Below are 27,983 nucleotides of genomic sequence, written 5' to 3'. Positions count from 1 at the left end.
ACCCCTGGACACGTTATGGATCCCACTACCAAGCTCTTGGCGCGACCTAAGTGTCACATGCTACCATTTTATTTCCACACAAGCCAACATGCCTTAACCCAAGTTAGATATATATCGTTTGAACTTTGCCATGTAACCTTGATTCCTAGACTAGATCTAGAAAAATTGGATCGTCGATGTCCTCACCCTACCTGCTCAACCAATTAGGCTAGAACATGGGGGGTAGGGTTCCAAATCCGTGTCAACATGGCTCATGATACCATGATGTTGTAGTGCATGGGCTAAAGTACCCTGATTTGTCCCGGTGTTCACAAATTGGAGGTGTCTACGAATAGGATCGCGAAAAAATGAGGGAAAATCACAAGAGAAACACTCAAGAATAAGTCCAATCACACATCCACTAGACAATCAAACACACAAGATCTACAAGGTACATGAACAATCAAAGGAAAAAAATACAAGATAGAGTTCATCCCAAATTCAAAGGAGATGAGGTCTTGATGATCTAGATAGATCCTTCCCTATAAGGGGTCTTAAATCCCTAAGTATCTTCTTCAATGAAGGTCTTGAACTCCAACGGAGTGTCTCTCTCTCAAGAGGAATCCCACAAGGGGAGGTACATGAGGTAAGCTCCTATGTCTAGATATATTCTTAGCTATCCTACAAATGAGGTGGAGGAGGAGTATATATAGGTCCAAGACATGAAGGGGTAAGTAGGGGCATAGTAGGGGCATAGTAGGGACTACATGGGCAAAGCCCAACAGTTGCACGCAGGAGGCCCCGTGCGCACGAGGTATCCAGAAACCTGGGGACTTAGCCCGTGCACACGGGGTCCAAAGGACCATGCGCACGGGGTATCCAGAGGCTCGCAGCATGTCGCCTTCTCGTGGACACCCGTCGATGCTGGTGGAACTTGGCCTTCTTCCCAATGGCTCCTTCTCCGCTGCCAAGCTTCCCTTTTGGATGGTGTTGTTATTCTCTTGAGCTTGGACTCCTCCTCAATGAATGTGTAGCTCCACTCACACCTATGTATGCACACGAGAGAGGGGTCAAGTAGCATACCATCCTCAAAGGGCACACGTGAACACGTGTAAAGGAGATGATTCACATTTATGTATGTGAAGTAGATGTAGCACGTGTCCCTTGCTAAACGGACTCTTGACATGGTGATGCCCATAGGATGCTCCGCAGCAGCTAGGCCACAACAATGAGCATCTCGAGAACAAAAACAGACATCACAGAGAAGAACCGGGTACTCGACTTTGCAGCTGGGTTGCTGCCCCAAGAAGGGGAACCCAATCCCCTACCACCCAAGATTGGTGATGTCGAACCCCGTTGGGGCAGAAAGCCACACACCACGCAAGAAAACACCACCAAAGATGATCTCGGATCTGCAGGACATGGCATCGCTCATCACCATAGAGAGAACCTCCCAGCTACCAGACGCTTCTGCTCCAAAGAACCACTCAACCATAACCACGGATCAGGATGACGCCTAATCTGAAGTGGATTTTGAGCTTTCACTCGGGAGCAGGGGAGGCGTGGGAGGAAGGGTCCTCAACGGCGCTTCTAAGGAGGAAAGTGGTACCCCTGGGCGGCGCAACCAAGGCCGGAATAGCCGGTCAAGGGTTCCCCCTGGACCCAAACCTGTGCCACCAGCGCCTCACCAACAAGGACTCCCGCAGCCAAGGTCGTCGTGCACCAGTATGGGTGAGGAGTGATCCAGAAAAGGGGGAGGAGTCGTACCATCAGACCCGACGAAGAAGAAGGCCCCCGCCATGACCACCAACAACCAGGAGCCTCATTGCCCGAGCGGCCAAGGGAGCTGGCCACCAGGACCAATGAGGCCCGCCTGCCATCAAGACGCCATTGCATCACCACCCAGGGCCCCTACCCCAGCGACTACTGCCCTACACGAAAGAACTGAAATGGTGAGATCCCCGCCACCACCATCATCGGCGGCCATGCAGGATTGCCCGACGACCTCCTTAGATGGCGGCAAGTGAGAAGTGGGAGGGGTCCGCGAGGAAACCCTAGGCGCCGCCCATGTCGCTCGAGCGGATGACGCTAGGGCAGGGAGGGGGAGGATAAAAAGAAGGTCAGATCGTGCCCGCCATGTTACGAAAAATTTAAGGAGTTAAAGCTTTTTAAGGGTCCGGATAGAGATGCTCTCATGTACTACTCCCTCCTTTCCAAAATAAATGGCTCAACTTTGTACTAGCTTTAGGGTGTGTCTGTTTGGGCTGCAACGGCTCTAACTGGAAGGAGCTGCAGCTGAAAGGTTGGAGCTTAGTACAAAGTTGAGTCACTTATTTTGGGACGGAGGGAGTAATACATAGGGCTATGTTGCTTGTAAGCCTTTTTCATTTACACACGTATAAAAAGCTTTTTTTGTTTTTGTTGTTTACTTCTACGGCTTTTGCTAAGACTTGGCCGAGGAACCTTGTGGTGGACATGTTTATCCGGGCTTCTTCTCAATGAAATGGAGCCAGCCGGGGGAGCTCCTTCCTGTTGATCCAAAATATAACATCGCAATATTGAGAACCAATTGCAGTCACTACTAGAATTTGCAGTTACGCCTCTGGCCGTCGGTATAGGCCAGATAGCCGTCGTAACAGTTGGAGGTTTGCCGACAGCATTTCTACCTATGCCGACGGCCCGACAAAAAGCTGTCGGCATAGAAAATTTCGCGATATCCAGTTATTCGGTAGTGAGTTCCATCATGACAATTCACGACGAGCAGTTCAATAATTCCACGAGACAATGTGTCTGCATGAAGTGCGTCAGAATGGGGTACACATAAATTACGGGTCGATCGACCGACGGATCTCTACGGTTTCAAATCATTTGATGACCAGATATACAGATCATGAACTCCTGATTAATTTTTGAGGAGCTCCTTGACGAAGGCGACCACCTTGGCCTTGTCCACCGTCCACGCCACCGAGATGGGCGTGTAGCCCGACCACGCGTTCTCCGACTTGAACCTGCACGCCATTGACGCAGACATCAGCACAGTGAGCTCACTGATCAAACGACGAAAGATTATAAAATACTCATTGATTGATTGATTACTTCTTGAGCCCCATGTCCATGGAGGTGTGGCCTCTGCAGATGCCCTGGGTCTCCACCCGCACCACGCCCTTCCTGAACGTGAAGAGCTCCGGCCGGACCAGCGCCGCGAGGCTCACCGGGTCGTGCAGGAACACGGCGGGGTCGCCGTACGAGTGGAGGTGCCAGTCGCTGTAGAACTTGCAGATGTCGCAGAGGAACTGCGCCTGCTTGCCCCCGGACCTCCTCAGCTCCGACAGGTCCGCCTCCGTGAAGCTCACCTGGGTGGTGATGTTGAGGCCGACCACGGCGATGTCCGCGCCCGACGTGAACACCATGTCCGCCGCCTCTGGGTCGCTGTGGATCTGTTGATCGTCCAAGAGACATCAGCACAACTTAGTCCAAGGTGAAATGAACCAAAGCTGAGTGCAGAAATTGAAATTATTCGAGGGATGTGTAGTGGTGACATTACGTTTGCCTCGGCTGAAGGGGTGGCATTCCCTGCTGCAAAGAAGGCTCCACCCAGCACCACTATCTTCTTCACCTTGCTCACAAAGGAGGGGTCCATCTTGATGGCCTGAATAAAGATTCAGAAAATGTTCATCTCCAGCAGAGGTTTTTCAAACAAAATTGTTTTTAGACAGAAACATTGATCTCCTGCACGATTCACATGCACAACCCCCCTGAAAATGAAATCATTCCGAGGTGCTTAAATAAATGTATTAACAGAGAAAGAATGTACCAATGCGAGGTTGGTCAGAGGGCCCAAGGCGAGCACCGAGACCTCCCCGGGGAACTGCGACACCTTGTCGACCAGAAACTCTGCGGCGGTTTGCTCTGCTTTCTTGGTGGTAGGTTCAGGAACTGATACGTTCCCGAGGCCATCGGATCCGTGAACAAAGTCGGCAACTTGCGGCTTCCCTCCCTGCGATTCAGAGAAAGATATGAGCAGTTCAAATTTCTATCTCACAACACATACTGACTTTCCTCTCAAAAGAAAAATGCATTCATAACTGAAGAAACAACTGAATATGCAAGTTCAGAAGGTGTTATGAAGATAAATGGTACAATTAGAATAGGCAGGTACTGGAGATTTGCTTAACAAACCAAAGTGTCAGACTTGACTTGCAACTTCCATTTGAGATCTCTAGTCCATTCTGAGAAAGCTTTGCATGCTAATTAATGTGTGCACTGCTGACACATACCACGTACAGTACTAAATATGCAAGTTCAGATGATGGTGAGTTCTGACAGAATAGGCAGGTGTTGCAGATTTGCTTAATAAACCAAGGTTTCAGACATATGACTGTCAACTTCCGTTAGAGACATTCTAAGGAAGCTTTGCATGCTACTGAATGCATGCTGAACTGTTGATACACTGTCTAATCTCTGAACAGTTGTATTCGAATGTTTGGCAAATGCGGTAACAATTGTCGAAACTACAGATTCTGCGAGCGTATTCGACTGGTTGTAAATATAACTGGTTGTACCGGTGGTTTGGGGCTCCCCACCCCCTTCTTCTATAATGAATGATACGCACACTCGTGCGTATTCGAGAAAACAGATTCTGCGAGCGGGGTATACCTTGAGAGGCTCGGCGCTGCCCTCCGCCACCGGCACGTCGGGGCGGCCTGCCTTCTCACACTGCCAAGCCAATCAAACAGGATTTTTCCTTTTCAGCAGAGTTATCAGTTAAAATTCAGCAAAATATAAATTGCAATGGAGGGTTGATGCCAGTGCTACTTGCCAGTATCAAGGCGTTGCGGGTGGCGTATGCGGTGGTGCAGTTGCCGAAGATGGTGGTGAGCCCTAGGACCTCCACGCCCGGCGCTTGGAACGCCATCATGATCGCCACGCTGTCGTCTGGCAACGGTGGACATGCCGGAGGAGCAGATTAGTAACACAGGGAGGAAAAGGGAAGATGGCCGCAGTGATGCCCTCTCCTTCCGAGGTCCGAATAAGAAAAGAGTGTCTGCCTACGTGCTAAAATGATGCAAAAGGAGTAAACGTACTTCATCGATTCTATATTAGTTGTCGCTGATTTAGCACAAAGTTTAGTATGGATTCGGAGGGAATACTAACGTAGTAGCCAGAAGTAGCTTTGTTTCGCTTTCGACTGAAAGGCGGGAGGAGGATCAGCTACTGGCATCCATTCTACACAATGCTACTTTTAGCATCTCCGAGACCCGGGGAGTGCCAACATCGCAGGACTAGTCAACAACGGATTAGAAGGGAGAGAGGAAGAACTTGGGGCAGGTGTGCCGGTAAATTAGATTACTACTCCCTTCGTTCTAAATTACTCGTCGTAGAAATTAATGTATTTAGAACTAAAATACATCTAGATACATCCATACCTGCGACAAGTAATTCGGAACGAAGGGAGTACTATATTAGCTGGACTCCATGGATGGGGGAATGGGGATCAGGCCAGGATGCTCGTATTTTTTGGTATGGCGGATCAAGCAAGGAATGGGATCAACGCAGGATCCAGATGAGGAAGGTACGTACCTATGCCGGGATCGGTGTCGATGATGAGCTTCATCGCCTCCTCCGCCGGCTGGATCTGATGCCCGTTCGCCGCCATGGATCGCCGCCCGCCCGGTCGATCGCTCGGTGGGTAGGTGGAACCTTCCCTCCGTCGGTCACTCTGTCTCCTCTGCCTGGAACTTACTTCTTCCGTCCGTCCTCTCTGTTTGCCCTGGCTGGGCAGAGAATTTTCCGCGTTTGGCCAAGTAACAAGTAGAGATCGATCTTGTCACATGCTGCTGCTGACTGTCGTGGGTTAGTCCGATCTGGACGCCAATGGCAGATGAGTGTGCACGCCTATTTTCGCATGATTTCTTTTCCTTTCCCGGGGGAAACTATGAGGTTTATTATTCCTCTATATCCATAAAAGCATCTATAGTCGCGCATACCAAATCCGGCACCCTACACGTCCGCGGACAATGACTTATCAGTCCTCAAATCACCTCATCCACATCTATATACCCGGTACCCTAAATCCATACTACGCATGCAACGTAAAGCTAAACTACGTAGATCATCAACGAAACAGATGGACATAATCCGAGCCTCCAGCCGCCCCTCACCGGTCCTCCTCGCGCCACCGGCTGGCCAAGGCCATACCGTGACGGACCTGGGCAGGACGCCAGATCCACAGCCATCGAGGCCATCCATCTGCATGCAGCCGCCACCCTCGTTGAATGGAGCGCCGCGCGCCACCGCCACCACCCAATCTTAGGTCACCGCCCGCCATGGAGGCTTCGATCGTCGCCGCCCTGACTGCCACCCCCGGCCTCCTCGCATGAAACGCCTTCTCCGCCTAACAGGGGATACCGCGGCGACCACCCGCCCTGGAGCCAATGGCGTCGGGCCCGCCGCCATCGCGGCCCTTGCCAGTGGCAGCAGCGGCTGAGGATGGAATGAAGGAAGTCCGGCAGCTAGGGTTAGGGGGGGGGCTGGCATCGTCCGAGGGGTTTAGCAAAAGAGTGTATGTGTACGTAGTAAAAATGATACAAAAGGAGAAAAGGCACTCCCTCCTATCCATATTAGTTGCCGCTGATTTAGTACAAAGTTTAATATGGATAGGAGGGAATACAAATGTACTCCCTCTGTCCCATAATATAAGAACGTTTTTGACACTAGTCTAACCAAAACTAGCTTTGTTTCGCTTTCGACTGAAAAACAGGAGGAGGATCAGCTACTAATATCCATTCTACTACTACTACTACACTACTACTTTTAGCATCTCCAAGATCCAGAGAGTGTGAGAACGGTTATGTGGGGCCCACACCGTAGGACCAGTCAAGAGATAACGGGAAGGAAGAAGGACGAAGGAAGGAGGAAGGAGGAATTTCAGGCGGTAAATTAAATTGCTTATGTACTAGTACTAGCCGGACTCCATGGATGGGGGAATGGTGGGGATCAGGCCAGGATGCTCGTAGTTTTCGGTGTGGCGGATCGAGCAAGGGAATTGGGTACGGGTTCGATGGGATCAATGGAGGGTCGGGATGAGGTAGGTAGGGTAGGGTCGGTGTCGACGATGAGCTTCGTCGCCTCCTCCTCCGCCGGCTGGATCTGGCGCCCGTTCGCCGCCATCGATCGCCGCGCGCCCGGTCGATGGCTCACTCTGTCTTGTTCCTTCCGTTCCCTGCTTCTGGGCAGAGAGTTTTCCGTGTTTGGGCAAGTAACAGGTAGAGGTCGATCTTGTCACATGCTTGCTGATGACTGTCGGTTAGGCCGATCTGGACGTCAATGGGTAGATGAGAGTGATCAACACGTGAAAAACTACACAGGTGGAAGTGGGGGTGGGGTGAAAAGAAAAACCACATTGAGATAGATTAAATGATGCAAGTGGGTTCGTGTCCGCATTAACCAAGGCCAGACGTGCACAGCCATTTTGGCATGGTTTTTTTTCTAGCGAAAACGATGAGCTTTATTCCTCTATAAGAGCGTACCAAATCCTGCACTCAATACAGACAGTGACCGGCCAATTCTTGAATGGCCTCGTCCACAGTCGTATATCTTGTATCCGGTACCCTAAATCGGTACTACGCATGCAGCATGAACCTAAACTACGTAGATCATCAACGAAACAGACAGACATAGAAATGGACATAATCCGAACATTGGAATCCACATAATCATCAACCAAAAGAGCACCACAATGCAGCCGACGGACAAGTTCTATGCTAAAAGTTACTAAGAACGGAAATAAAGCCGGAGAGAGGGTCGAGCTTCACTTCCTCGCCGGCCTTTTGTCCTTTTGGCCACCGGTGCTGGTGTAGGCGTCAGCGGCAAGAGGCGAGGAAGACGTCGGACCGCGGTTCTTGAGCGACAAGTTCAGGAGGAGCTTCGGGTACGCATGGTACTCCTTGTCCGTCGTAGAGGCCTCTGTGCGATGGCACGACTGCTGCTTCTCCCTCCTTGACATCGGAGGAGAGGATGATCTCCTCCTTCCTAGAGAGGCTGACCGTTGTGGAGGTCGGTAGCCCCATAGAGTGATGGCAGTGGCTCAACAATCCAGATCTGGAGCCACCACATGCTGGCAGTGAGCAGAGAGGAGTGGATATGACACGGGCATGGACGGCGCGGGAGCCATGCTTAAATAGTCGTGCTAGGCAAACGGATGGGCAGTTGGCTTCAATGCGGTGCCACCGACCAAAGTAGACTTCTAGGTGCCTCGGCAGCATTGCATTGAAGCAGCGCCGCGCGCCTGCTTGTCCGATCACGTTGCTATGACTGGCATTAGTGCCACCGAGTCACGTCCGCTCTGGGCGGCCTGATCGGCATGAATGTGCGACAACCATTTCACACATAAAAGATTTTGGTGAGACTTGTCGGTCTTGCATGCACGTGCGGCGGACGTTCGAACTCCCATAAACCTTTGCATGTATTTGCGCATTGGTTCATAATGGGCACCGAAACTAGTGTATCCCCTCTAGTTGCGAGGGTCCTATGGAGTACAAGCCAATTGTGTTGGGTCGGTCAAAAAATCCCATGTAATGTACTTCCTCGGTTCTTGTGTCTACTCCCATCCCCCGCACGTCGCCGACCACCTCCAATGTCGCCTCATAACCGCAAGAATCGTGGATTTACGGGAGAAAATGGGGGGAGAAATGAGGATAGGGCGAGGGGAAGGGGATTTCGGGCGAGACGAGGGCGAAGGGAATGGCTCGAAATTTGAAACTGCTGCCCTACTACGTCTGGCGCCACTCACCGGCAAAGAAACCTACGCAGCTTATGTCACGTGGGGCCCACCAACACGGTGCGAGAGAGCGCGACGCGGCGCGAGCGGACCATGTGCGCGACGCTCGAGTCGGGCCAGGAATCCGACCAGGGAACACTTGGAGCTGTACGCCGCACGATCTGGGCTGATCGAGCGGTCGACCACGGCCGCTTGTTTCAGCCGGATAGCACGCACTTTTAAGAATTTATTTATGTTTTTTGATGAATCCTTCAAATTAGATTTCCGAAATTTTGAAAAACAGGGCTCCATCGAGCCCGGGTGCAAGAAATCCACCCCGGGAGCACGTCGCTACAGGTGTCCACACACACACTGACACACACAACTCTTGTGGAGAGCATTCTCAAAAAAAAAAAAAAAACTCTTGTGGAGAGCGGCGTGGCGTGTCTTCTTCCAGATCCCCAAAGGAAAACCCGAAAAGAAAAGCAAGCGGAGGCGAGATGGCGACGGGAGGCGAGGCCGACGAGCCGGCGGCGCCGGAGGGGGAGGGGGAGGGGGAGAGGGACTGGGCGGATCTGACGCCGGTGTGCCTGGCGGAGGCGTTCTCGCGGCTGGGCCCGGAGGACCTGTGGCGCGGCGCCATGCCGTGCTGCCGCGCCTGGCGGGCGGCCGCGCGCTCCCGGCCGGCGCTCTTCGCCGCGCTCGACCTCGAACCGGCCTTCGAGGCCGTCGGCGCCGACGCCGCCGAGTGGTGGACGCCCGCCTTCCAGCGCCGCGTCGACGCCATGCTCCGCTCCGCCGCCTCGCTCGCCGCCGGGGAGCTCCGCGTGGTCCGGGTCCGGCACTGCTCCGGCGACGCCCTCGCATCCGCCGCCAAGAGGTTCGCGCAACCTTACAATCCTACAATCCTCCTACCGCTGCTCTGAACCGTCCTTCCAGGCCTCACCCGCTCACCTGTAAACATATAAATCCAATAGGATTCCTCTGTGGAGCGAAGCTCGATTAAAAATCCAAACGAGATTAATTCCATGTGGGAGGATGTTGAGGGTAACCACCCTTGCAACATGGAAAGGAAACTAGTAAGCACACCATTGTTGCCATCCACTTGCTATTAGTTGACTATATCAGTTTCATGTGGGTACATGTTCTAGAATTAGGATTTCTTCATAAATGATCTTAGGTTACATGTTTTATTCTTTCACTCTCGCAGCTTCGGTGTCACTTTGTTCCAGAGTTATAGATGCTTCTCTGGTTGGTAGATGACTAGTTTTGGGGGTCGTCTACATTAGATTAGTGAACATCACGTCTCTTTGTCCCTACTTCTGTTAAGTACTATATGAAGCTGGAGTTTTTAATTCACATTTTCAGGAGATCTGTTGGCTGATGATGTTTATATAGGCTGCTAGCTTCATTGATTACCACACTACTGACTGTTTCGAAACCACCTCTGGCAACCTACTATGCTGTAATAACCCCTGTTTGTCACAAGAATGTGGTGCTAGAGAAGTATACTCGTTTTGGAATGTTTTTCGCGTTTCGAGGATATAGACCATAAAGCAAAGATGACATTGAGTGGAAATGATAGATCCTATACTGTGCCAACTTGCATCTTAATGTGATCCCCTTACCTGATGATGTCAATCATAACCCTTCTCATGGTCCATAGTTGTTTCTGGGGCAATAAGAGTGTACATGGCGACAACTATTTGCTTGGACTTGACGTGTCCATATGTATGACTAACTGGTCTTATCTTTTCGCTTGGATTGGATGTATCATTATGAGTTTATCGATTCGTTCATTCATATGCAGCTCCCCACAGCTCAGCATCCTTTCCATCCAAAGCAGCCCGAGCGTAACTGACCGATCAATGCTCACTGTTGCATCCTGCTGTCCTATCCTCACAGAATTGGACATCAGCTACTGCTACGAGGTTTCATACAAGTCACTCGAAGTGATTGGGCAGAGCTGCCCTAACCTCGTGGTCCTTAAGAGGAGCATATTCAACTGGCTTGATTCATCAGAGCATGTTCGAACAGTCCCAGCAGAGTATCTAAGAGCATGCCCCCAGGACGGCGACAGGGAAGCAATAGCGATCTCGAGGTCCATGCCGAAGCTGAAACAACTCGTGCTCAAGTTCGCGAAGCTATCTGGCGTCGGCCTCAACTCGATCGCAGAAGGATGCAAGGAGCTGGAGGTTCTGGACCTGTTTGGCTGCGCGAATTTGACGAGCAGGGGGATAGAACAGGCTGCTGCTAACCTGAAGAACCTGGAGACGCTTGTGAAGCCCAACTTTTACATACCAAGGTCGGCTTTCCACATGGAGAGGTACGGGCACTGGCAGTTATACGATGAGAGGTTCCAGACAAATGTATTTCAGATATGAAAAGAATGACCCTCGTGTTCTCAAGGGTCACCTCCGACTGATGATGGCTCGTATGCTCGTTACTGTTATATACTGTATGTGTATGACAGGTATGTTTGTTTGGAGAGCAGTAACATTCTGTTCCAGCCATCTTTCTGCACAATATATATACATGGGAAATGGTTTTGCTTCCAGTATTTGTAAATTTATTTATGTGCAATTATACGTTGTGGTTTATGTGTGTGGTATGTTTAGACCCTGGTAATTCTTCATTGGATAAACACATCCGATCTATGTCTGTGCGGTATGTTTAGACCCTCATGGAGCATAGCTTTGTTTATTTGATGCTGATCCAAACCACCTTTGGTAATTTGATGCTGACCCAATCCACCTTTTGGTAATTTGATGCTGATCCAAACCACCTTTTTGGTTATGGCGACCTTTCTTTCTGTTCCATATAATGTGGAAACAGATGCGACGAATTCTTTGATGGGCGGATTACGCATTGCCATCTGGGCAGTTGGGATCATGATCTGGCATACGCCTGAGAGCATAGACATCTCATGCAACATGAAAAGAAACACTCCATAGAAGCTTATTTTGTAGACAGCACATATGAGTGCCCACCTTTCAGTGTCTCAAACCTGCCCTGGAAAGAGGAGGTGACTGCCGTCCAGTTCAGTCAGTGTGTAACATCATTCTTTTCAGGATGACCACTGCTGCGTCTAACTTTATTTTCTGAAGAACGGTTTCATGGTCTGTGCAAACCTCTCATAACCCAACAAATGTACCACTATTTCCATAAGATTTTTGTTTTATTGATGCATATGCACCTAGGAGCCAAAGGCAATTACAGCAGAAAAGAGTAAGCGAAGCGGAAGGCCACAGCTTAGAGCAATGAGCGCTTAAGCGCAGCTTAATCGCACTTAAGCGTTCTTTGAAATTGGCTAGAATTTGACAGATTTTGAATGATATACGCATGAAAATAGGAAGCATGGCACATGGGTAATTGAAGTAGCATCTGAAATACAGTTCACACAATAGCAAATACATATCAGGTTAGCATAGCAAGCAAAATAACAACTAAAATGCAGTTCAGTTCAAATAGACATAACCTAACAGATATCATGTGGACAGAATTTTGCCAAAATAAGATAAATAGCATATTGCCATTATTGCGCAAGCAGACCAGCAGAAGAAGTACAAAAATTGCCAAATTTTGGTCAAATTTAAATAAAAAACGCTTAATCTACCGCTTAGGGCAAAAGCGAAGCGCTTTGCCATCGCTCAGCGCTTAATCGTGCTTAAGCGTCACTTAAAAACGCTTTCTTGAACAATTGCATCTGAAAACTCAGAGCTAAAAGAACCATTCATATACATCTGGGGAGAGGAAAAGGCCGCACCGCATCCTGATCTGATAGGGCCTTCCTTTCATTTAGTCTAGTCACCAACAAAAGAAGAAAACATACAATCACAGAATATTTACATTGCAGCCTGCCTGTGGTCTAAGAAAAAAAACTTGTAGGTTAGAGCTGGCAACAATTCCATGTTGGGAGCATCATGGAATCTCTCTCTGCTCCAATCACATGCACAAACTGAAAAGCAACCAAATGTTCCCTTGTTAACCCCAGCAGCAGTGGTGGCAAGTAGAACTGAGGCAAAAGATTTGGCACTGTTGCTTGTTTTGGGGTGGTGCTAATCAGCAATTGTATTATGGGAGGGAGAGTACTTAAAACCTGATTTTGTGTGCTAACAAAAAGAGTGAGAAAACACAAAGCACCTCCAGCTCACAACACAGTGTCTGACCCATAAAGAACAAAGCTGGCATGTTGCCACCATATGAACTCAACTTAACTAGTGGAGTAGCTTCTTTTTTCGTGCAACCGGCGGGAACTCTGTCTTTTCATATGTAGAAGAAAAGAATTGACTATTAGTAATAAGGAAAAGTAGCCGAAAACCGAGGAGTAGCACACTTTCCAGCCCCCAGGAGCTATAAGAGGAGCCTCCACGACACATGCTCCACATCGAAGTTCCATCTTACAACATGAGGAAACACACTCTCGCCCTCTTCCTCCTGCTCCTCACCTTTGCCTCCCATGGGGCATGGTGCACAGCAGCTGCGAGAAGCGCCATGGCCGAGGATGCAGCTCATCATCATCTGACGCCTCATCACCATGGTTGGTATTAACTATTAAGTGTGCATCCATCTCATCTCCTCTTTGCTCTCTACCTTCTTGATATACTATCTCTTAACTATTCCTGGAATCGCTGTTTCATACTTTCCAAAAACCCAAGGCAAGAGGTTGCTGGAGATACAGACTCCCAGGAAGGTTGGGCACGCGACAGGTGGATCTGGAGGGGGCAGCAGCGGCGCCGGCAAGAGCGGTGGCGGCGGCACGGACACAAGGCCACACAACAGCAAGAATGGCGGTGCCATGGCGCTGCCAGCTCAAGCAACCTCCGTCCTGGCGCTGGTTTTCACCACTACCGTTCTTCTCTCGGCGCTCAGCTTCTGAAGTCCTATACTCATTTCGATTGCGGGCACGGTACTAGTATGTGTGTATTGTTGCAGTTTCATAAACTGTTTGCATAATGTTTGTGGGTATCGGAGTGATATGCTGTTTGCTGGCTATAGTATTTATCCTGTTTGTGTGCTTCCTAAATTGTTGAATTACTTATGTTGACTAGCCAGTGGAATCTATATTATTCATCAGTATATAGTCAGTCAGCTCAAAAAGTTAGTTAGGGATCTAAAAGTTGTGTCTTGATTGTGCAATCATATCACTGCACAGTAATAAGAACAATCAGTACAAAGAACGTTCCGAAATTCAAACAACCATGATACTAAAGACAATCAGTGGCAAGAAGAGAACAGAAGCCTTCGGGCCAAAATATGATCGTTAACAGTAGAAGTAGAGCAGGCAGCCATGGAAGAAAATGGAAGGAATGGCGAGAAGAACCACCAAAGCTTGAGGGTGAGAAATGGCGGCTCAGAGTAAAACCTTTCGCCGAATGAAATCACATCACGCTACTACCGTCCCGGGACGAGTCGGGGGAGGCAGCCATAAGACCGGCCTTTCAGTTTCTCCTCCCTGCCACACATCACCATTGCATTTGTACCAAGAACGACAATGCGATCAAAAACAGAGAATAAAAAAGAACTGGTAAGAGAGAAGAAGCGACGACAAGAAGACAATCAAACCCAATAAGAAACTGGGATGGGGGCCAAACTTTCAATCAGTGCAAACATAATTCTTTTCAGGATGACTACTGCTGCATCTAATTTTACTTTATTGAGAAGAAACGAACACCCTCTATGATTTCATAAGTCCAGTTTCATGATCTGTACTATTTGTGTAAGATTACTTTTTAGCTGTTGTCCTTGCTATTTTCTACCGATTTAACTATTCTTGTGCAGAAAACGTCAAAACTTGGGCTAGAAGGGCCGTTCAAATTTCGGCAAAAACAACATCTCAGAAAGGCAAAGATCACCGTATCCCGTTCTGACCGGACCTTCCTTTCGTGTAGTCAGTAACCAAAAGAATCAATCTCACGATTTTTACATCACAGCCTGCATGTGGTCTCCAAAAAATTATTGTAGGTTAGAGCTGGCAAAAAGTAATGGAATCGATGCGCCAAGCACATGCACTGAAAAACAACCAAATGTTCTACTTGCCGTGGCTTTTGCTTTGTCCCCTCTTATCCCCCCAGCAGAATCATCGGTCGTGCCAAATAGCACCGAAGCAAAAGATTTCATACTATTGGCTTGTCTTTGGAGTGGTGCCAATCCACAATAGTATTAAGGGAGAGCACTAATCCTGATTGTGTGAGCCAACAAAAGAGTGAGAAAGGCACACAATAGTATTATATGAGAGTACCAATCCTGATTTTGCGGGCTAACAAAAGAGTGGGAAAGGCAGAGCACAAAGCACATCCAGCTCAGTATATGCCCCAGAAAGAACAAAGCTCAATTGGTGCCACCATGAACTTAGCCAGTGGAGTATATCTACTCTCCAGCCTCCAGGAATTATAAGAGGAGCCTCCGCACACGCTGCACATCGGCGTTTCTCTGTTGGTCCATCTCAAGATGAGGAAAGGCGCTTTCGCTCTCTTTCTCCTCCTGCTCACCTTTGCTTCCCATGACGGATGGTGTTCCGCAGCTGCGAGGAGCGCCATGGCTGAGGAGGATGCAGCACATCATCATCTGAGGCCTCATCACCTTGGTTGGTATTTTGTGTGCATCCATCTCCCCTTCGCTCTCCAATTTCTTGATATATTTCAGGTTCCCTGAGCCCTGTCATGAAGCTAAATCTCTTACAAAAGCACTCCTGGATACGCTGTTTTGCTTTTCAGAAACCCAAGGCAAGAGTCTCCTGGAGATGCAGAGTCCCAGGAAGGTTGGGCGGGCGACGGGTGGTGCCGGAGCAGGCGGCGGCGGCGGCGGCAGGAACACCGGTGGCGGAGCCACGGACACGAGGCCACACAACGGCAAGAACATTGCCACGGCGCTGCCAGCTCCAGCGACCTCCGTCCTGGCGCTGGTTTTCACCACCAGCACCATTCTTCTCTCCGCGCTCAGCTTCTGAAGTTCAAGCACCAGTATTCGTCCAGTGTTGCAGTTTCAGAAATTGTTTGCCTGATGATGTTTGTCGGTATCGGAATGGTATGATGTTTGCTGGCTACTACTATTATTTGTCCTGTATGAGTGCTTCCTAAGTTGTTGAATTGCCTGTATACTGGGTTCGTACTAGTCATAGAGACACTAATAAATCAGGGAATGAAAATCCCCCATGAGTGCTGACACTAATAAATCAGGTAATGAAAATCCCCCATGAGTGCTGTTAGAAAAACGGCCAGATATGCATGCAAGTTCTTCTCCAATGGAAGCAATCGCTAGGATAATATCCTGCTCTCCAGTGTGTTGACCAGCCACCAGCCAGTGGAATCTATGCTGTTCGCCAAGTGTAAGCAAGATATATTCAGCCGGCTCAAAAAGTCAGTTAGGGACCTAAACGTTGTGTCCTTACCATCGTGCAATCATATCACTCTACAGTACACCCTCCGCAAAAACGTCGGGAGTACTGATAAGGAAACTCCCGGACAACCATAATACTCCCTCCGTCCGAAAATACTTGTCATCAAATGGATAAAAGGAGATGTATCTAGACATATTTTAGTTTTAGATATATCCATTTTTATTCATTTTGATGACAAGTATTTTCGGACGGAGGAAGTACTAACAAAGACAATCAGTAGCAAGAAGAAAACGAAAGCCTTGGGGGCAACAGAGGATCGTTAACAGTAGCAGACAGCCATGGAGGAACGGCGAGAAGAAGCAGCAAAGCTTGGGGGATCCGGGATAAAAACGGCCGGCGGCTCGGAGTAAAACCTTTCGCCGAATGAAATCACATCAGCCTACTACCATCCAGGGGAGGCAGCCGTAAGACCGGCCTTTCGGTTTCTCCTCACTGCTGCACATCGCATCACCAAAGTGTATTTACAGGGCAATTCGGCTAGCGCTCGCCTGCTGGGCCGGCATTCCAGGCCAGGCATCGCAAATGATTATTCATGCGATCCTCCCGCCAGCCTACCAAGTAAACACAGCAACACCTCTAAAGAAAAGAAAAGGAGAAACAAACCGCAACAGCCAACCATACATTTGATCTCAGGAGCTCCACATGTGCCTACAGCACAAAACAATCCTCGCGTGCGCACGGTGCGTACAAATCCGTAAAAATATTCAGCATTTGCCACGGTTTTGTTTGAAAAGCTCTAGCTGAGAAATTTCTTTCCTGGCTTCTCCTCCAGCACAGAATAATTCTCGCTGCAGAGCGGCAGCGCCGATGAAACCGGTTTCTTTCCTGGCTTCTCCTCCAGCACAGAAATTTCTTTCCTGGCTTCTCCTCCAGCACAGAAATTTCTTTCCTGGCTATCCCTGTTGAGATAAGGATGGCCCAGAAAGAACAAAGCTCAACTGGTGCCACCGTGAACTTAACTCTGTGGAGTATAGCTACTCTCGAGCCTCCAGGAATTATAAGAGAAGCCTCCATGAGTTTCTCTTGGTCACCAGTCCCATCCCCAAGATGAGGAAAGGCGCTCTCGCTCTCTACCTCCTCCTCCTACTCACCTTTGCTTCCATGGCGGAGGAGGATGCAGCTCATCATCGTCTGAGGCCTCATCAACATGGTTGGTATTTTGTGTGCATCCATCTCCTCTTTGCACTCTACTTTCTTGATGATTGTCAGGAAGCAAAATCTCTTAACAAAAAGTATTCCATGAATTGCTGCCTTTCACTTTGCAGAAACCCAAGGGGAGAGGATGCAAACTGCCAGGAAGGTTGGGCGCATGGCAGGTGGCTCTGGAGAAGGCAGCGGTAGGAACACTGGTGGTGGCGCCGCAGACACAGGGCCGCGCCGCACCAAGAACGGCGGCACTGTGGCCTCTGCTTTGGCGCTGGTTTTCACAGCTACCGCCCTTCTCTCCACGCTCAGCTTCTGAAGCGCTCATCTTGTGGTGTTGCAGTATCAGAAACTGGTTGCCTGATGTTTGTCAGTGTCGAACAGTTGTGTTTACCGGTCTCCATCCTGTCTGTGGAAGTTACTGGAGTCACATCCCCTTATTTGTTGTCAGTAAAACGATCAGGCATGAATGAAAAAGTTGTTATACATGGAAATCGACTAATACTAAGGATATATTCAGAGATCTGCATGTTATGTTATGTTAGACTAGGCAGACTGTTCATCAGTGTAAGCAATACATATTCAGCCAGCTTAAAAAGTTAGATGTTTCGGCCCAGGGATCTAAACGTTGTATTCGTGTCAATCGCCGGCATTCTCCTTTTCTGTACAGTAAGAAACAATCAGCGGCAGCAAGAAGGCCCGGAAACTCGCACAGAAGCCATGGAAGAGAAGGAAGAAAGAAACATCAAAGCTTTGGGATCTATATCTATACTAGGGTAAGAAACGGCGGCGGCTCAGAGTACAACCTTTCGCCGAATGAAATCACATCACGCTACTACCGTCCTGGGACGGGAGGCAGCCGTAAGACCGGCCTTTCAATTTCTCCTCACTGCCGCAAATCACATCACCAAAGCATTGGTACCAACAAGAGGCAACAACACGATCAAATCAGACAGACAAGAAAAAGGAATGAGAACCAAGAACGCAATCGAATCGAAACCAGGGAAGAAATCGGGATGGCGGCGGATACAGAACAGAGGAGGAGGAAGGGAGGGGCACCGGGAGCCCTAAGTTTATTTATAAAGCAGTTGGGCTCGCGTTCGCCTGCTGCGCCGACGTTCCAGGGCCGATATGTGCTGGCCGATGGAGGTGGGCCGGCGTTCCAGGGCCGATATGTGCGCTTGCATTCGTTCACTGGCTTTGGTTTTTTCTCGTTCGTTGACTGAATGCTGTTTTCTTGTTCTTTTACCCCTCAAAAAAAAGTTCTTTTGCCCCTCAAAAAAGGGTATTCTGTTCTTTTTCGCGTGTGGTTTTCTGTCTAGGTTTTTATTTTTCGTTTTTTAATTATTAATTTTTCTCTTTTGAGTTTGCTTGATCAAGGCAGGCAAAAACTAACCAATGATATCCCAAACAGAGGAAATACTAGTTAATCCATGTGCAATGATTCACCGCCCTTCTTGCTTGGAGTTGAGCCTATCTATATGCTTGGTACGGGAAAAGCACTTCTTCCGGATCTTGTGGGTACCTGCACTGCACACATTTTGGCGAAAGATTAATATCAGTAAGCTGCACGCACAGAAGAGCTATGAGAATTTCTCTCAACATGCAAACATGCATGAGAATTTCCATTCCACTATGCTATTTATATTTCAAAAATGGGCAGGGAAATATTTTACAACTGTACAATACCTGCTAAACACAATAAACCATGCGAATTTTAAGTCTTAGTTCTCATATTATTAATTACTCCAAATATTTATATTCCATACAACCAAGTCCCATTGGAATATATTGCGGAACATTTCCAAAACAACGCGCGAGTTATCATCTATCTAGTCTAGCAGAAAGAAAAGGGAAACAAGCCTCCGGTCCAGCATCCCAACCAAACCCCACCCTGCCTTGTCTCTTTTGGTTGCCCTACATGCACAGTGTGAGCCAAATGCATCTTCACTGACTGGCTAACCACCTGGACACTGGTGCGATTAAATCAGTGGCTAGCCCTACCGACTTCACTCCACTCTGCAGTGCCCGTCCTCCTGTCACCCCTCTGCTGACTGCTCCTTGCTGTAGAGGAATGGATCAGAGCCTCATGGGTGATGATGCATGATTGGCTGATAGCTGTGGGGTTACAGTGGTACATGTAGACTTGTCGATAATATATAACTATAGATGAGTACGCAGGACCATATCTGCTGTCAATGTGGTACATATGCAGTCAACATCCAGCAGAGTGAGTAGAGCAGTTGTTGTCACCCTAATTACCTAAAAAAAGGGGGTCTCATGTTGCCTTAATTGCCTATAAGGAAGCAAAAAGGGTCTCATGTTAGTTGCCTTGCCTTGCCATGAATGGCATTATTATGTATAGCTGTTCCTGCCATTGCCAGGCCATCAACCATAAACTACTCTTCTGGTACTAGTCAAATACCTGTCGTGCTAATGACACGCCTCCTCCTCCTCCTTGACCCATAAGGCCTTCTTCCTCTCAGCTGGCTGAGTTCATCACCATGAGTGCTTCTCCTCTTCTGCACCAACATCGCCATATAATATCATCAAGCTTCCTGATCAGAGAAGGCCTGAGAGAGGCAAGGAAACAGAGAGTTGGTTTGAATGGTGGAAGCGGCGGGGCCTCTCCGGAGAAGAGGCGGCACCATGGAGGAGGTGCAGATGGAGGAGGCATTCATCTTCTCTGAAACCATCAAGGTCGGTTCATCCTTCAAATTATGCCCGTGCTTATCGATCTTCCCCTACAATCTCAAGACTCTGCTTGGGCATTTTCACATCAGCAACAATCTCACTCTCTCTATGCAGGATCTCAAGGCTCTGCGGCCGCAGCTGTATTCCGCAGCAGAGTATTTCGAGCTGGCCTACACACAGGAAGGCCGAAAGCAGGCGTACGTCATATACCCATTGCTTCCTCCTGCATGCTCCACATGATCATCATGTAGCTAATCAGCAAGCTTCCACGTATATGCATATGCGCACAGGGTGATGAGTAACCTCAAGGAATACGCTGTGAAGGCCCTGGTCAACACTGTAGATCACCTAGGGTCCGTATCCTTCAAAGTCTCCAGCCTTGTCGATCAAAGGTTCCACGAGGTGGCCGAAGCCAACCTGCGGGTCTCCTGCATCCAGCAGGTTTTAGTTGGTGCATCCTAAATTCAGCAGTAAATCTCCTTGCAATATGCCTTCGGATTTAACGAGGCGGTTGGTTTCAGAGAGCTCAGGCGATCCACGCATGCGTGAACAGAGAAGGCCTGACGCAGCAATCCTTGTCGATCGCCGCTCCAAAGTATCACAAGAGGTACATCTTACCAGGTAAGTGGCCATAAGATACCTTTGTGCCTTTGCTGTGGCTCTGTTTTCTAGCCTGTCGGCACATTCAAGACGCAAGAAAAGTGGATGAGGGTCAACTCGGGTGAGACATCTTGATGCCTTACTTACTAAAGTGATTTCAGCAGGAGATGGTTCAGTTCCCAATGCCGTGCCGAACTTCAGCGAGATGAATAAGGTCAAGAGCAGGACTGCGCAGATGCATCAGGCCTTCCGTGGTAAGGATCTGCAATCCATGAAAAATGGCGGACGTGTGTTGGATATCTTGCACTTGATTTTGACCTGGAATGCCTACGTGTTGGCAGCAGCAGCATCTGCAGCTCAAACAAAAAACAAAGACAAGCAAGCTTCATTCCGGTCAGTTTCAGTTTGCAAACTACATATCAGCTTGGGTTTCTTACTTTGCAGTTGAGCTGCCAAACTGAAAATTATCATTTGCAGCAAGCTCCGGTCGATTGCCCGTGCACCTTCTCAGAGCGCACGTTCATCCTCTCCAGCACAGCATCCGCGCTTCGTGCCGCCTTCTGATACTGCAATACCCACCAAAAGAGGTATAGTAGCAATAAGTTCAATAGCCGACGGTGGTATATGAGTGCGCGATGCTTCAGTTTCCGCGAAATGATTACAGAGTTACTCTTATCTGCTAAAATTTATCGATTAATGAATAAATATACTATTATTCCGTGGCCAATCTTGTTTCTGCTTAACAGATAAAAGATCGGATTCACCAATTTATTTGACAACTCCACTCACAAGGTCTGGGTCACTCTCAAAGAAGTCATCCTTGCTCAAGACATCAAGTGTCAGGGTCCAGGTAAACCAAGCTGGCTTGTGAACACAAGACTACCAGGAATGATATGCCTTACAATGCTGACACAATATTTCATGTTGCTCAAGATGCAGACAACTTCAGATCCCAAGAGATTGGCACCGCTGCGGTCATACACTGACAGGTACAATGATGATTCCATGGAAAGCGAGCAGACTCTGAAGAAGGGCAAGAAGTTCCTCAAGTCTCTGCTCAGTAGGCGCAAGTCTGGAAAAGAAGAACCACTGCAGGATAGTGTTCCTTAGGCTGTAAAGGATGAAATTTTTCATAGGAGTGTCCATTACTATCCTCAGTACTCTGTACTCAGTTAACTTTGTCCGATTCTTCTTAATAGTAATTATTCTTTATGTTTTTTCACCATTTGAAAGACGGTGCTTAAGGTGAGCCCTGGCACTGGAAATGACTTGAATTATTATTATTTTGCTCGAGAGATAGGTGTGCTGGATGACGTTGTTGGATACATGTATCGAGTAAGGCATTAACCTTTTTCTGTCTCTTTAACAGAACTCACGTTTCATGTTACATCAGCAGTACATTAGTTAGGCAATGTACATTCATCAAGTCAGGCAAACTGTGGCTTGTTATGTTCTGTGCAGTTTGTCCATGCGCAGATTTAAGACTCTCATATTGCTATTAAACTAATACTTGATACTTGACTGCAGTTTGTATTTTCTAGAAACGGGTGCGATATTTTGGATCACAGTTTACCTCTAAAATCTGCCTATAACAGTGGGCAACATGAGAACAACCCAATTCATGATGAACTGGCTCCTGGTGCCTGACAACATCCTTAAAAGTGCAGAAAGTATGGATGCACCAGAAATTATGCAAGGATCAGTTGCTTATACATCTATCATAGATCGACTGAAATTTGGAAAACCTGGCTTTTTCTATGTTCTGGCCAATGCTATATGTCTATATATATACTTATTCAGTACATGTCGTCCTCTATCCCTATGTTTTTTCCCCTCGATGCCGTTGCGTGGACTATGGCCTACTCTGCTTTTTGATTTTCCCTCCCCTGCAGCTAGGTATTATCTTGTGTTCCTGGTTTTTGTTTATACAGTGGCCTTTCCCATCCATGGCTCGCTGAATTTAATGTATCTGCGCCACCCATTGCCATACTGAATATATCAATCTAGTAAATGATACAGTCAAAAGGCATGTCCTAGGCTATCTAATAGCTTGCAAGAATACACTCGCAACATTGGAGCTTCACCAGACAATTCATTTTATGTTCAAGTGGTTTAAGAACGAGTTATCGGTACCATATACTGCACATCAGAAACAACAGCCCCATCAACTAACAGTTCATATGTCTGGCATTGGATCATCATCTGACAAAAAGGACAACACTGGAAAAAAGGACAATTGCAATGTCTAGTAGTGTCAGGAAGGTGCCAATGGTAATCGCCAGGCTCGGCTGGGACAGCGTCGACAAACAAGGCAATGTGGTGGAGGCTGAATGGGCGGAGGAGGCAGGCAGCGTCGCAGAGGCAGACGCCCTCTCGGACAGGGGAACCACGTCAATATTTGCCTGCCAAATGAGGCCTGAAGGTGCATACTGTTCTTTGCCTATCTTTTTCATTTAGCTATGCATACAACACCGCGGATATCTCATACTACAGAAGGTACATACTATTGTTGCCTAACTATTTCTGAAGTTCAAGCTTATTAAGAACGAGAAAACAAAGAAGTTTTGCAATTTATTGCAGAGAAACAAGTCCATGGAAAAAGCCATACCAAGCTTTGGAACTCTTTTGTATGGCCAGTGGACGAGCGCATCTCATCTTACGATATCCAATTATTCAAGCTGTGCAAAACATGCACATAGCCCACCTTGGGCCATATAGCTCGATACCAGTCTGGTAGAGCCAATTCATGATGATTCCATCACTTAACTCATACTCCAATACGGGGCTGTTTGCAGGTATTCTCTTCAAGGTTGTATAGTTTCAGATTGGTCAAGAAAGCCATATGTCTAGCCACCCACTGCAACACTCTTCCTCGCGTTCACATCTCTAATGCGCCGAGCTTTGGTGATTCAGCTGCTGTTCAACTACAGCTAAAAACATGTCTTCTACAAACGTTCTGGTGGCTAGGGAAGGTCTTGTCCTGGCAATATTCCACAGTTAGTATTTAGCTCAGAAAGTGCATGCAAAATATCTTTGATTACAGTTCATATGAATACCCTGAGAGGTTTATGTTCTCAACGAATATTATACCCATTTCAAAATATCTTCCTTGCCAACCTTGCTCCTTTTCTTCCACCCTCACCTCTCTCCCCCACTCCATTGGCGCCATCGCCATGGCCTTAACACCTCATCCCCCCCCCCCCCCCTAAAATTCCCATGAAGTGAATCCAAGCATTCTCGAAAAAAAAAATTGTCAGCCTTGTATGAAGTTAGCTACCTCATCGCACTCGACAATTTGAATTACTACTGTGTACACCTCTAAAACTAGCAAACATGGCAGATGTACAATTAGTTGCTAAATACGAGTTAGCAACAGAAACCTGGCTGTTATCGTATTTCTTCAGCAGCTATTTCTGCGCATTGTGGGATTACTACTGTTTTAATGCAGCTTAAAGCTGAACACTATGAACGGTAGCAACAGATAACAGCATAAAAACGTTTCTTGCATAACCATGGGCAGAACTAAATGATTGATAAACTAAAATTCCGCTACATAATGGCTGAATCCAAACTTGTATAGGCTGCATACAACTATGCGACTGAACCCAGTTGTCTGTGCAACCAAATTTTCAGCAAACATGCAAGAATGAAGCCTTTTCCAGGGCCCTCTAATCCACCACAATTCCATGCAAACTCAGTTTACAGCTAAGTGACGATGTTCATCCAAGATTGGGCAAGAACATAAGAACGGTTCGCCTCCAACTATTTTCCGATAGCACAAGGTTAAAAAGAAAAACTGAGATCCAAAGAAAAGGAAGGGCCTGAAGAAGGGTGGGTATGGTGGGGGACCTGGAGGTAGAACTTGCTGTGAGCGCGTACATGAAGAGGGGAAGTAAGTACAGCGCATCAATGCAAGGCTGGCAGTGGCGCCTCATCCCTATGAAAGTGCAGGACCCGAGGTGGTGTTGGCATCCTGCAGATTGAATCAGAAGCACACACCGGTGAATTCTTGGCCATACCTTTACCTACATCATGGGGAAAAATAGTTGAATCTTCAGTGAAGTAGTAGAGCAGATAGAAATCAAACTGGAAATAATTTTCTCACCTGTATGTAACAAGCTCCACCAATGGAACTGACAGGATAGAATACAGGAGACTCTGGCATGAGCTCGCATATCTGCTAACTCAACATAGCATCAGCAACCTCAGACATACATTCTTCAAGAACCTGTTTGTCCTGACATAGAAAATATAATTTTCAAATCAAGAGTAAATCCACCCTCGCATGCACAGCAGACCACTGAGAATGACATTGCTAAAAATGCATTCTTACGAAGGAAAGTGACTGTTTCAAAGGGATAAAATCTCAGGTGTCTGGTAGAAAAGATTGTATACCTTCCCAAATCGCATCAGAAGTAATTACCCCAAAAATTCTTACGAAGTCATTACCTCATACCACCAATGGAATTAGACTACTTGGTCAACGTTTCCTTGCCCATCGAAGATCAAAAAATTCATAGACATTACACATTCTTGTGACTTTGACACATCACAAAATGAACTCAATGAAATATTGAAGGTACAAAGCAGGCCATTAAGATATCTTGTACTAGCAGGAGGGCCTTATGGCAAGAAAAGAGTTGAACCGTGCTTTCTTAGGAGTTAGTCTCATGTGCAATGCCACTAAATCCATCTAAAAAGTGATAATTTGCAGGAAGTAACTTGATGTTCTCCCGATATTTCCCTTTGCTTGAAAAAAGAGACGACAACAATGAAATGGTTGAATCTTCAAGTGAGATGATCTTCCCATCAACTTTAGACAAATAATTTCCAGCCTTGGCAATCTCACCTTTTTCCAACAACCTTCTGATGATATCATTTACAAGATGAGAGCTGGGAGCACAACCACTCTTCTCCATCAATGAAAACATATTGTCAACTTCTTCCACTGATCCTTCTTTTAGAAGATTGTTTATCATTACGTTGTAAGTATAAGCATCAGGCATCAACCCACTGGCTGATATTGCAGCAAACAAACCTTTAGCTTCTTCTCTTCTCTGAACCTTGTACATGGCATTAATCATGGTATTGAGTGTTATGATATCAAACTTCACATTCATTGCACGTAATTCCTGGAACATGGTGATTGCTTCGCCAGCGCAATTATTTTTACAAAGTCCTCTAAGAATTATAGTGTATATGGAAACGGGCACTGTTATTCCACTTTTGATCATCTGATGAAACATTTCCTTTGCAGCAGCAGTTCTCCCAGCACGATATAAACCATCCAGTATGATGCCATATGTCACAGTTGTAGGTTTAACTCGCACGACATTTCTCTAAATAGGGTCAAACCATCATCGATCCTTCCATTTTTAAAATAGCCATCAAGAAGTGCACTATAAGTAACAGCATCAGGCTCAATTCCAACTGATATCATGGCATCAAGCAGTTTGAATGTTTTATCCATCTTGGCGACTGAGCAATATCCGTCAGTCAGTGAACTAAATTTACTGCCATTACATGTCGCTTTATTAGGCCGCGCACCATTACGAGCCATCCGCTGAAAGACTAGCTCTGCCTTGTCCATTTCTCCGGCCTTGCACAACGCATCAATTATTATGTTGTATGTCACCACAGTCGGCACAACCCCTTGCCGCATCATTTCATGGAATAGATGGCATGCCTTGTCTATTTCGCCCTCCTTAAAGAAGCCATGGATGATTGCGCTATATGCCACCACATCAGGAAGGCAGCCTCCTTCTTTTGTCGCCATCTGGAGCAGGTCGAGTGCCTGCTGACTCATGCTATTTTCACACAAGCTTTTCAAAACTATGGAGTACGAGATGGCATTAGGCACACAGCCCAGCTCGGGCATCCTGTGAAGCAGTACTTTCACAGCCTCTTCTGTCCGTTTCGCGCAGCAGAGGCACTTGAGGAAGGTGGTGGCGACGATCTCGTTTGCCTTCAGGCCTGTCCTGAGGAAGCGGCCGAATAAGGCAAGCCCTAGGTCCGGGCGACGTGCGCGGCAGCAGCAGTCCATGAGGATGCCATAGGTGTGGACTGTGGGCGCCGCCACATGCGGACCGGCCTCTTCTCGGCACACACGGTTGAAGAGAGCGACGGCAAGGGCGGGGCCATCTCTGATGCAGGCGGCGGGGGACGTGGCACGGGCGAGGACGCCGTTCATGGTGCGATCGGGGACCGGGGTGGCTTGACCGAGCAAATCGTCGAACAGGTGGTGAGCGTCTTCCGGGCTGAGCGTCCCGGCGCGAACACGCTCTATGGCGGCGACAAAAGCGTCTCGGGGAGACCAGGGGCCTGAGGGCGGTGAGGTGGAGGTGGAGGTGGAGCAGCGGCGGAGGAGCCGGAGGCGGGGTATCAGTGTGGTGGAGGAGGAGCTGCGGCGGAGGAGGCGGAGGCGAGACATCGGCGCGATGGAATAGCGGCGGAGGCGGAGTGGGGAAATCGGTGGGGCAAAGGAGTGGCGCAGACCGGACTTCAACTAGGTTCAGCCGGAGGAGGAGCGGCGGCGAGGGCGGATGCGGCGGACAACGGCGTCGGTGGGTGTTTGGCGTGGATCTTTTGAGCGGGTCCCGTCTTCCGGTCGCTCAATCAAGCATTTGCCTCTGATTGTCTGTGGTTGATCCAACGTCCCCAATACTAGTGTTTCAAAAGAGTTAATTACACAAAACCACAACTTCAGATTAACTTATAACACTTTACCACAATTTTTGAGTTTTTAAATAAAAAACCACAACTTCAAGTCAATTTATAACACTTTACCACAACTTTTGAGTTTCTTTAACACAAAACCACAACTTCTGAACTAATTCTCAACATTGAGCCCAAATCTATCGGTCAACTTCTTTTAATAGCCAATCTGATTGATTGGGCCCACATGTTAGGATCTAAGTTGGAAAAAGGTGGCATGTGCGCATCTCCTATGTGGCCTACCATTTCCTCCTCTTGCCATCCCGTACCGGCGCTATCAACTCCACCGACGCATTGAGCAGGGAGCTGGTTGTTAGTGAGGTGGTCGAAATTCTGCGACAGGATGATCACTCCGAGCATCCTTGAAGGCGAGGTTCCTAGTGTCGCAAAGCCGCACCCGTCCGGACTATGGCATGGTCAGGCGGGGCACGCGAACTAGACAGAGAGGTCTTGGGGAGCTGCAGGTGAACGCATCGTCGAGGATACGATGATGTCGTATGCAGACTGCTATGTTACACATATCCAGTCAGCGCCACGTAGGAGGGAACTTGCTACCTAGAGCCTGACATGTGGGCCAAATCATTCAGATTGGCTATTAAAGTAGTTGACCGATAGATTTTGGCTCAATGTTGAGAATTAGTTCAAAAGTTATGGCTTTGTATTAAAAAACTCAAAAGTTGCGGTAAAGTGTTATAA

The 27,983-nt window shown here is 47.8% G+C and overlaps 6 protein-coding genes, 1 long non-coding RNA gene and 1 other non-coding gene across 20 annotated transcripts; 5 read left to right on the top strand and 3 right to left on the bottom strand.

Moving 5' to 3' along the window:
- Positions 1-2,723: 2,723 nt before the first annotated feature.
- Positions 2,724-5,910, bottom strand: LOC123188590 (probable uridine nucleosidase 2). Its single transcript, XM_044600747.1, has 7 exons — positions 5,560-5,910; positions 4,799-4,914; positions 4,636-4,695; positions 3,794-3,976; positions 3,524-3,628; positions 3,076-3,416; positions 2,724-2,987 (listed from the first exon to the last, which is right to left on the bottom strand). The coding sequence occupies exons 1-7, from the start codon at positions 5,633-5,635 to the stop codon at positions 2,882-2,884; spliced, it is 987 nt and encodes a 328-aa protein (XP_044456682.1). The 5' UTR covers positions 5,636-5,910; the 3' UTR covers positions 2,724-2,881.
- A 3,269-nt stretch (positions 5,911-9,179) lies between these two features.
- On the top strand, positions 9,180-11,297 carry LOC123188571 (F-box protein SKIP1). Its single transcript, XM_044600735.1, has 2 exons — positions 9,180-9,617; positions 10,548-11,297. The coding sequence occupies exons 1-2, from the start codon at positions 9,238-9,240 to the stop codon at positions 11,119-11,121; spliced, it is 954 nt and encodes a 317-aa protein (XP_044456670.1). The 5' UTR covers positions 9,180-9,237; the 3' UTR covers positions 11,122-11,297.
- Positions 11,298-13,067: 1,770 nt separating this feature from the next.
- LOC123188580 (uncharacterized) lies at positions 13,068-13,816 on the top strand. Its single transcript, XM_044600742.1, has 2 exons — positions 13,068-13,277; positions 13,396-13,816. The coding sequence occupies exons 1-2, from the start codon at positions 13,115-13,117 to the stop codon at positions 13,614-13,616; spliced, it is 384 nt and encodes a 127-aa protein (XP_044456677.1). The 5' UTR covers positions 13,068-13,114; the 3' UTR covers positions 13,617-13,816.
- An 811-nt stretch (positions 13,817-14,627) lies between these two features.
- LOC123188578 (uncharacterized) lies at positions 14,628-15,884 on the top strand. The gene is made up of 2 exons (XM_044600740.1): positions 14,628-15,323; positions 15,454-15,884. Exons 1-2 carry the CDS (start codon positions 15,188-15,190, stop codon positions 15,684-15,686), a joined length of 369 nt encoding a protein of 122 aa, XP_044456675.1. The 5' UTR covers positions 14,628-15,187; the 3' UTR covers positions 15,687-15,884.
- A 535-nt stretch (positions 15,885-16,419) lies between these two features.
- LOC123188586 (uncharacterized) lies at positions 16,420-17,881 on the top strand. Its single transcript, XR_006494898.1, has 3 exons — positions 16,420-16,816; positions 16,909-17,286; positions 17,402-17,881. It is a non-coding gene; the product is annotated as an uncharacterized lncRNA (long non-coding RNA).
- Positions 17,882-18,068: 187 nt separating this feature from the next.
- Positions 18,069-18,174, bottom strand: LOC123073594 (small nucleolar RNA snoR113). Its single transcript, XR_006435700.1, has one exon. It is a non-coding gene; the product is annotated as a small nucleolar RNA snoR113 (small nucleolar RNA).
- A 1,418-nt stretch (positions 18,175-19,592) lies between these two features.
- Positions 19,593-21,898, top strand: LOC123188549 (putative protein ABIL2). Of its 4 annotated transcripts, none has more exons than XM_044600727.1 (9): positions 19,593-19,979; positions 20,088-20,170; positions 20,264-20,414; positions 20,495-20,594; positions 20,738-20,827; positions 20,918-20,966; positions 21,051-21,160; positions 21,320-21,423; positions 21,507-21,898. In XM_044600727.1, exons 1-9 carry the CDS (start codon positions 19,887-19,889, stop codon positions 21,681-21,683), a joined length of 957 nt encoding a protein of 318 aa, XP_044456662.1. In that variant the 5' UTR covers positions 19,593-19,886; the 3' UTR covers positions 21,684-21,898. The 4 variants fall into 4 exon arrangements, with proteins under 4 accessions (XP_044456662.1, XP_044456658.1, XP_044456654.1 ...); XM_044600723.1 differs by having other exon boundaries at positions 20,915-20,966; XM_044600719.1 differs by having other exon boundaries at positions 20,738-20,966; positions 21,513-21,898.
- Positions 20,596-27,195, bottom strand: LOC123188503 (protein Rf1, mitochondrial). Of its 10 annotated transcripts, none has more exons than XM_044600662.1 (5): positions 24,679-27,195; positions 24,423-24,598; positions 23,182-23,553; positions 21,011-21,139; positions 20,596-20,923 (listed from the first exon to the last, which is right to left on the bottom strand). In XM_044600662.1, the coding sequence occupies exon 1, from the start codon at positions 27,001-27,003 to the stop codon at positions 25,879-25,881; it is 1,125 nt and encodes a 374-aa protein (XP_044456597.1). In that variant the 5' UTR covers positions 27,004-27,195; the 3' UTR covers positions 20,596-20,923; positions 21,011-21,139; positions 23,182-23,553; positions 24,423-24,598; positions 24,679-25,878. The 10 variants fall into 10 exon arrangements, with proteins under 10 accessions (XP_044456597.1, XP_044456611.1, XP_044456645.1 ...); XM_044600676.1 differs by having other exon boundaries at positions 20,596-21,139; positions 24,679-24,810; positions 24,969-27,195; XM_044600710.1 differs by having other exon boundaries at positions 20,596-21,139; positions 24,423-24,546; positions 24,679-24,810; positions 24,969-27,195.
- Positions 27,196-27,983: the final 788 nt, after the last annotated feature.

The sequence above is a fragment of the Triticum aestivum genome, chromosome 1A (assembly GCF_018294505.1).
Source record: "Triticum aestivum cultivar Chinese Spring chromosome 1A, IWGSC CS RefSeq v2.1, whole genome shotgun sequence".
Taxonomy (NCBI): domain Eukaryota; kingdom Viridiplantae; phylum Streptophyta; class Magnoliopsida; order Poales; family Poaceae; genus Triticum; species Triticum aestivum.
The sequence above is the reverse complement of the archived record's forward strand: the minus strand, read 5'-3'. Positions and strand labels throughout refer to the sequence as shown.

Coding starts and splice junctions, on each gene's coding strand:
- LOC123188590 (XM_044600747.1), bottom strand. CDS start 5,635: ATGGCGGCGAACGGGCATCAGATCCAGCCGGCGGAGGAGGCGATGAAG. Junction 3,417..3,523: donor CCCCTTCAGCCGAGGCAAAC/GTAATGTCACCA, acceptor GACGATCAACAG/ATCCACAGCGACCCAGAGGC. Junction 2,988..3,075: donor ATGGACATGGGGCTCAAGAA/GTAATCAATCAA, acceptor AATGGCGTGCAG/GTTCAAGTCGGAGAACGCGT.
- LOC123188571 (XM_044600735.1), top strand. CDS start 9,238: ATGGCGACGGGAGGCGAGGCCGACGAGCCGGCGGCGCCGGAGGGGGAG. Junction 9,618..10,547: donor CTCGCATCCGCCGCCAAGAG/GTTCGCGCAACC, acceptor ATTCATATGCAG/CTCCCCACAGCTCAGCATCC.
- LOC123188580 (XM_044600742.1), top strand. CDS start 13,115: ATGCTCCACATCGAAGTTCCATCTTACAACATGAGGAAACACACTCTC. Junction 13,278..13,395: donor TCTGACGCCTCATCACCATG/GTTGGTATTAAC, acceptor CAAAAACCCAAG/GCAAGAGGTTGCTGGAGATA.
- LOC123188578 (XM_044600740.1), top strand. CDS start 15,188: ATGAGGAAAGGCGCTTTCGCTCTCTTTCTCCTCCTGCTCACCTTTGCT. Junction 15,324..15,453: donor TCTGAGGCCTCATCACCTTG/GTTGGTATTTTG, acceptor TTTGCTTTTCAG/AAACCCAAGGCAAGAGTCTC.
- LOC123188549 (XM_044600716.1), top strand. CDS start 19,887: ATGGTGGAAGCGGCGGGGCCTCTCCGGAGAAGAGGCGGCACCATGGAG. Junction 20,595..20,737: donor CAAGAGGTACATCTTACCAG/GTAAGTGGCCAT, acceptor TGATTTCAGCAG/GAGATGGTTCAGTTCCCAAT. Junction 21,161..21,319: donor TGCAATACCCACCAAAAGAG/GTATAGTAGCAA, acceptor TCTGCTTAACAG/ATAAAAGATCGGATTCACCA.
- LOC123188503 (XM_044600654.1), bottom strand. CDS start 27,003: ATGTCTCGCCTCCGCCTCCTCCGCCGCAGCTCCTCCTCCACCACACTG.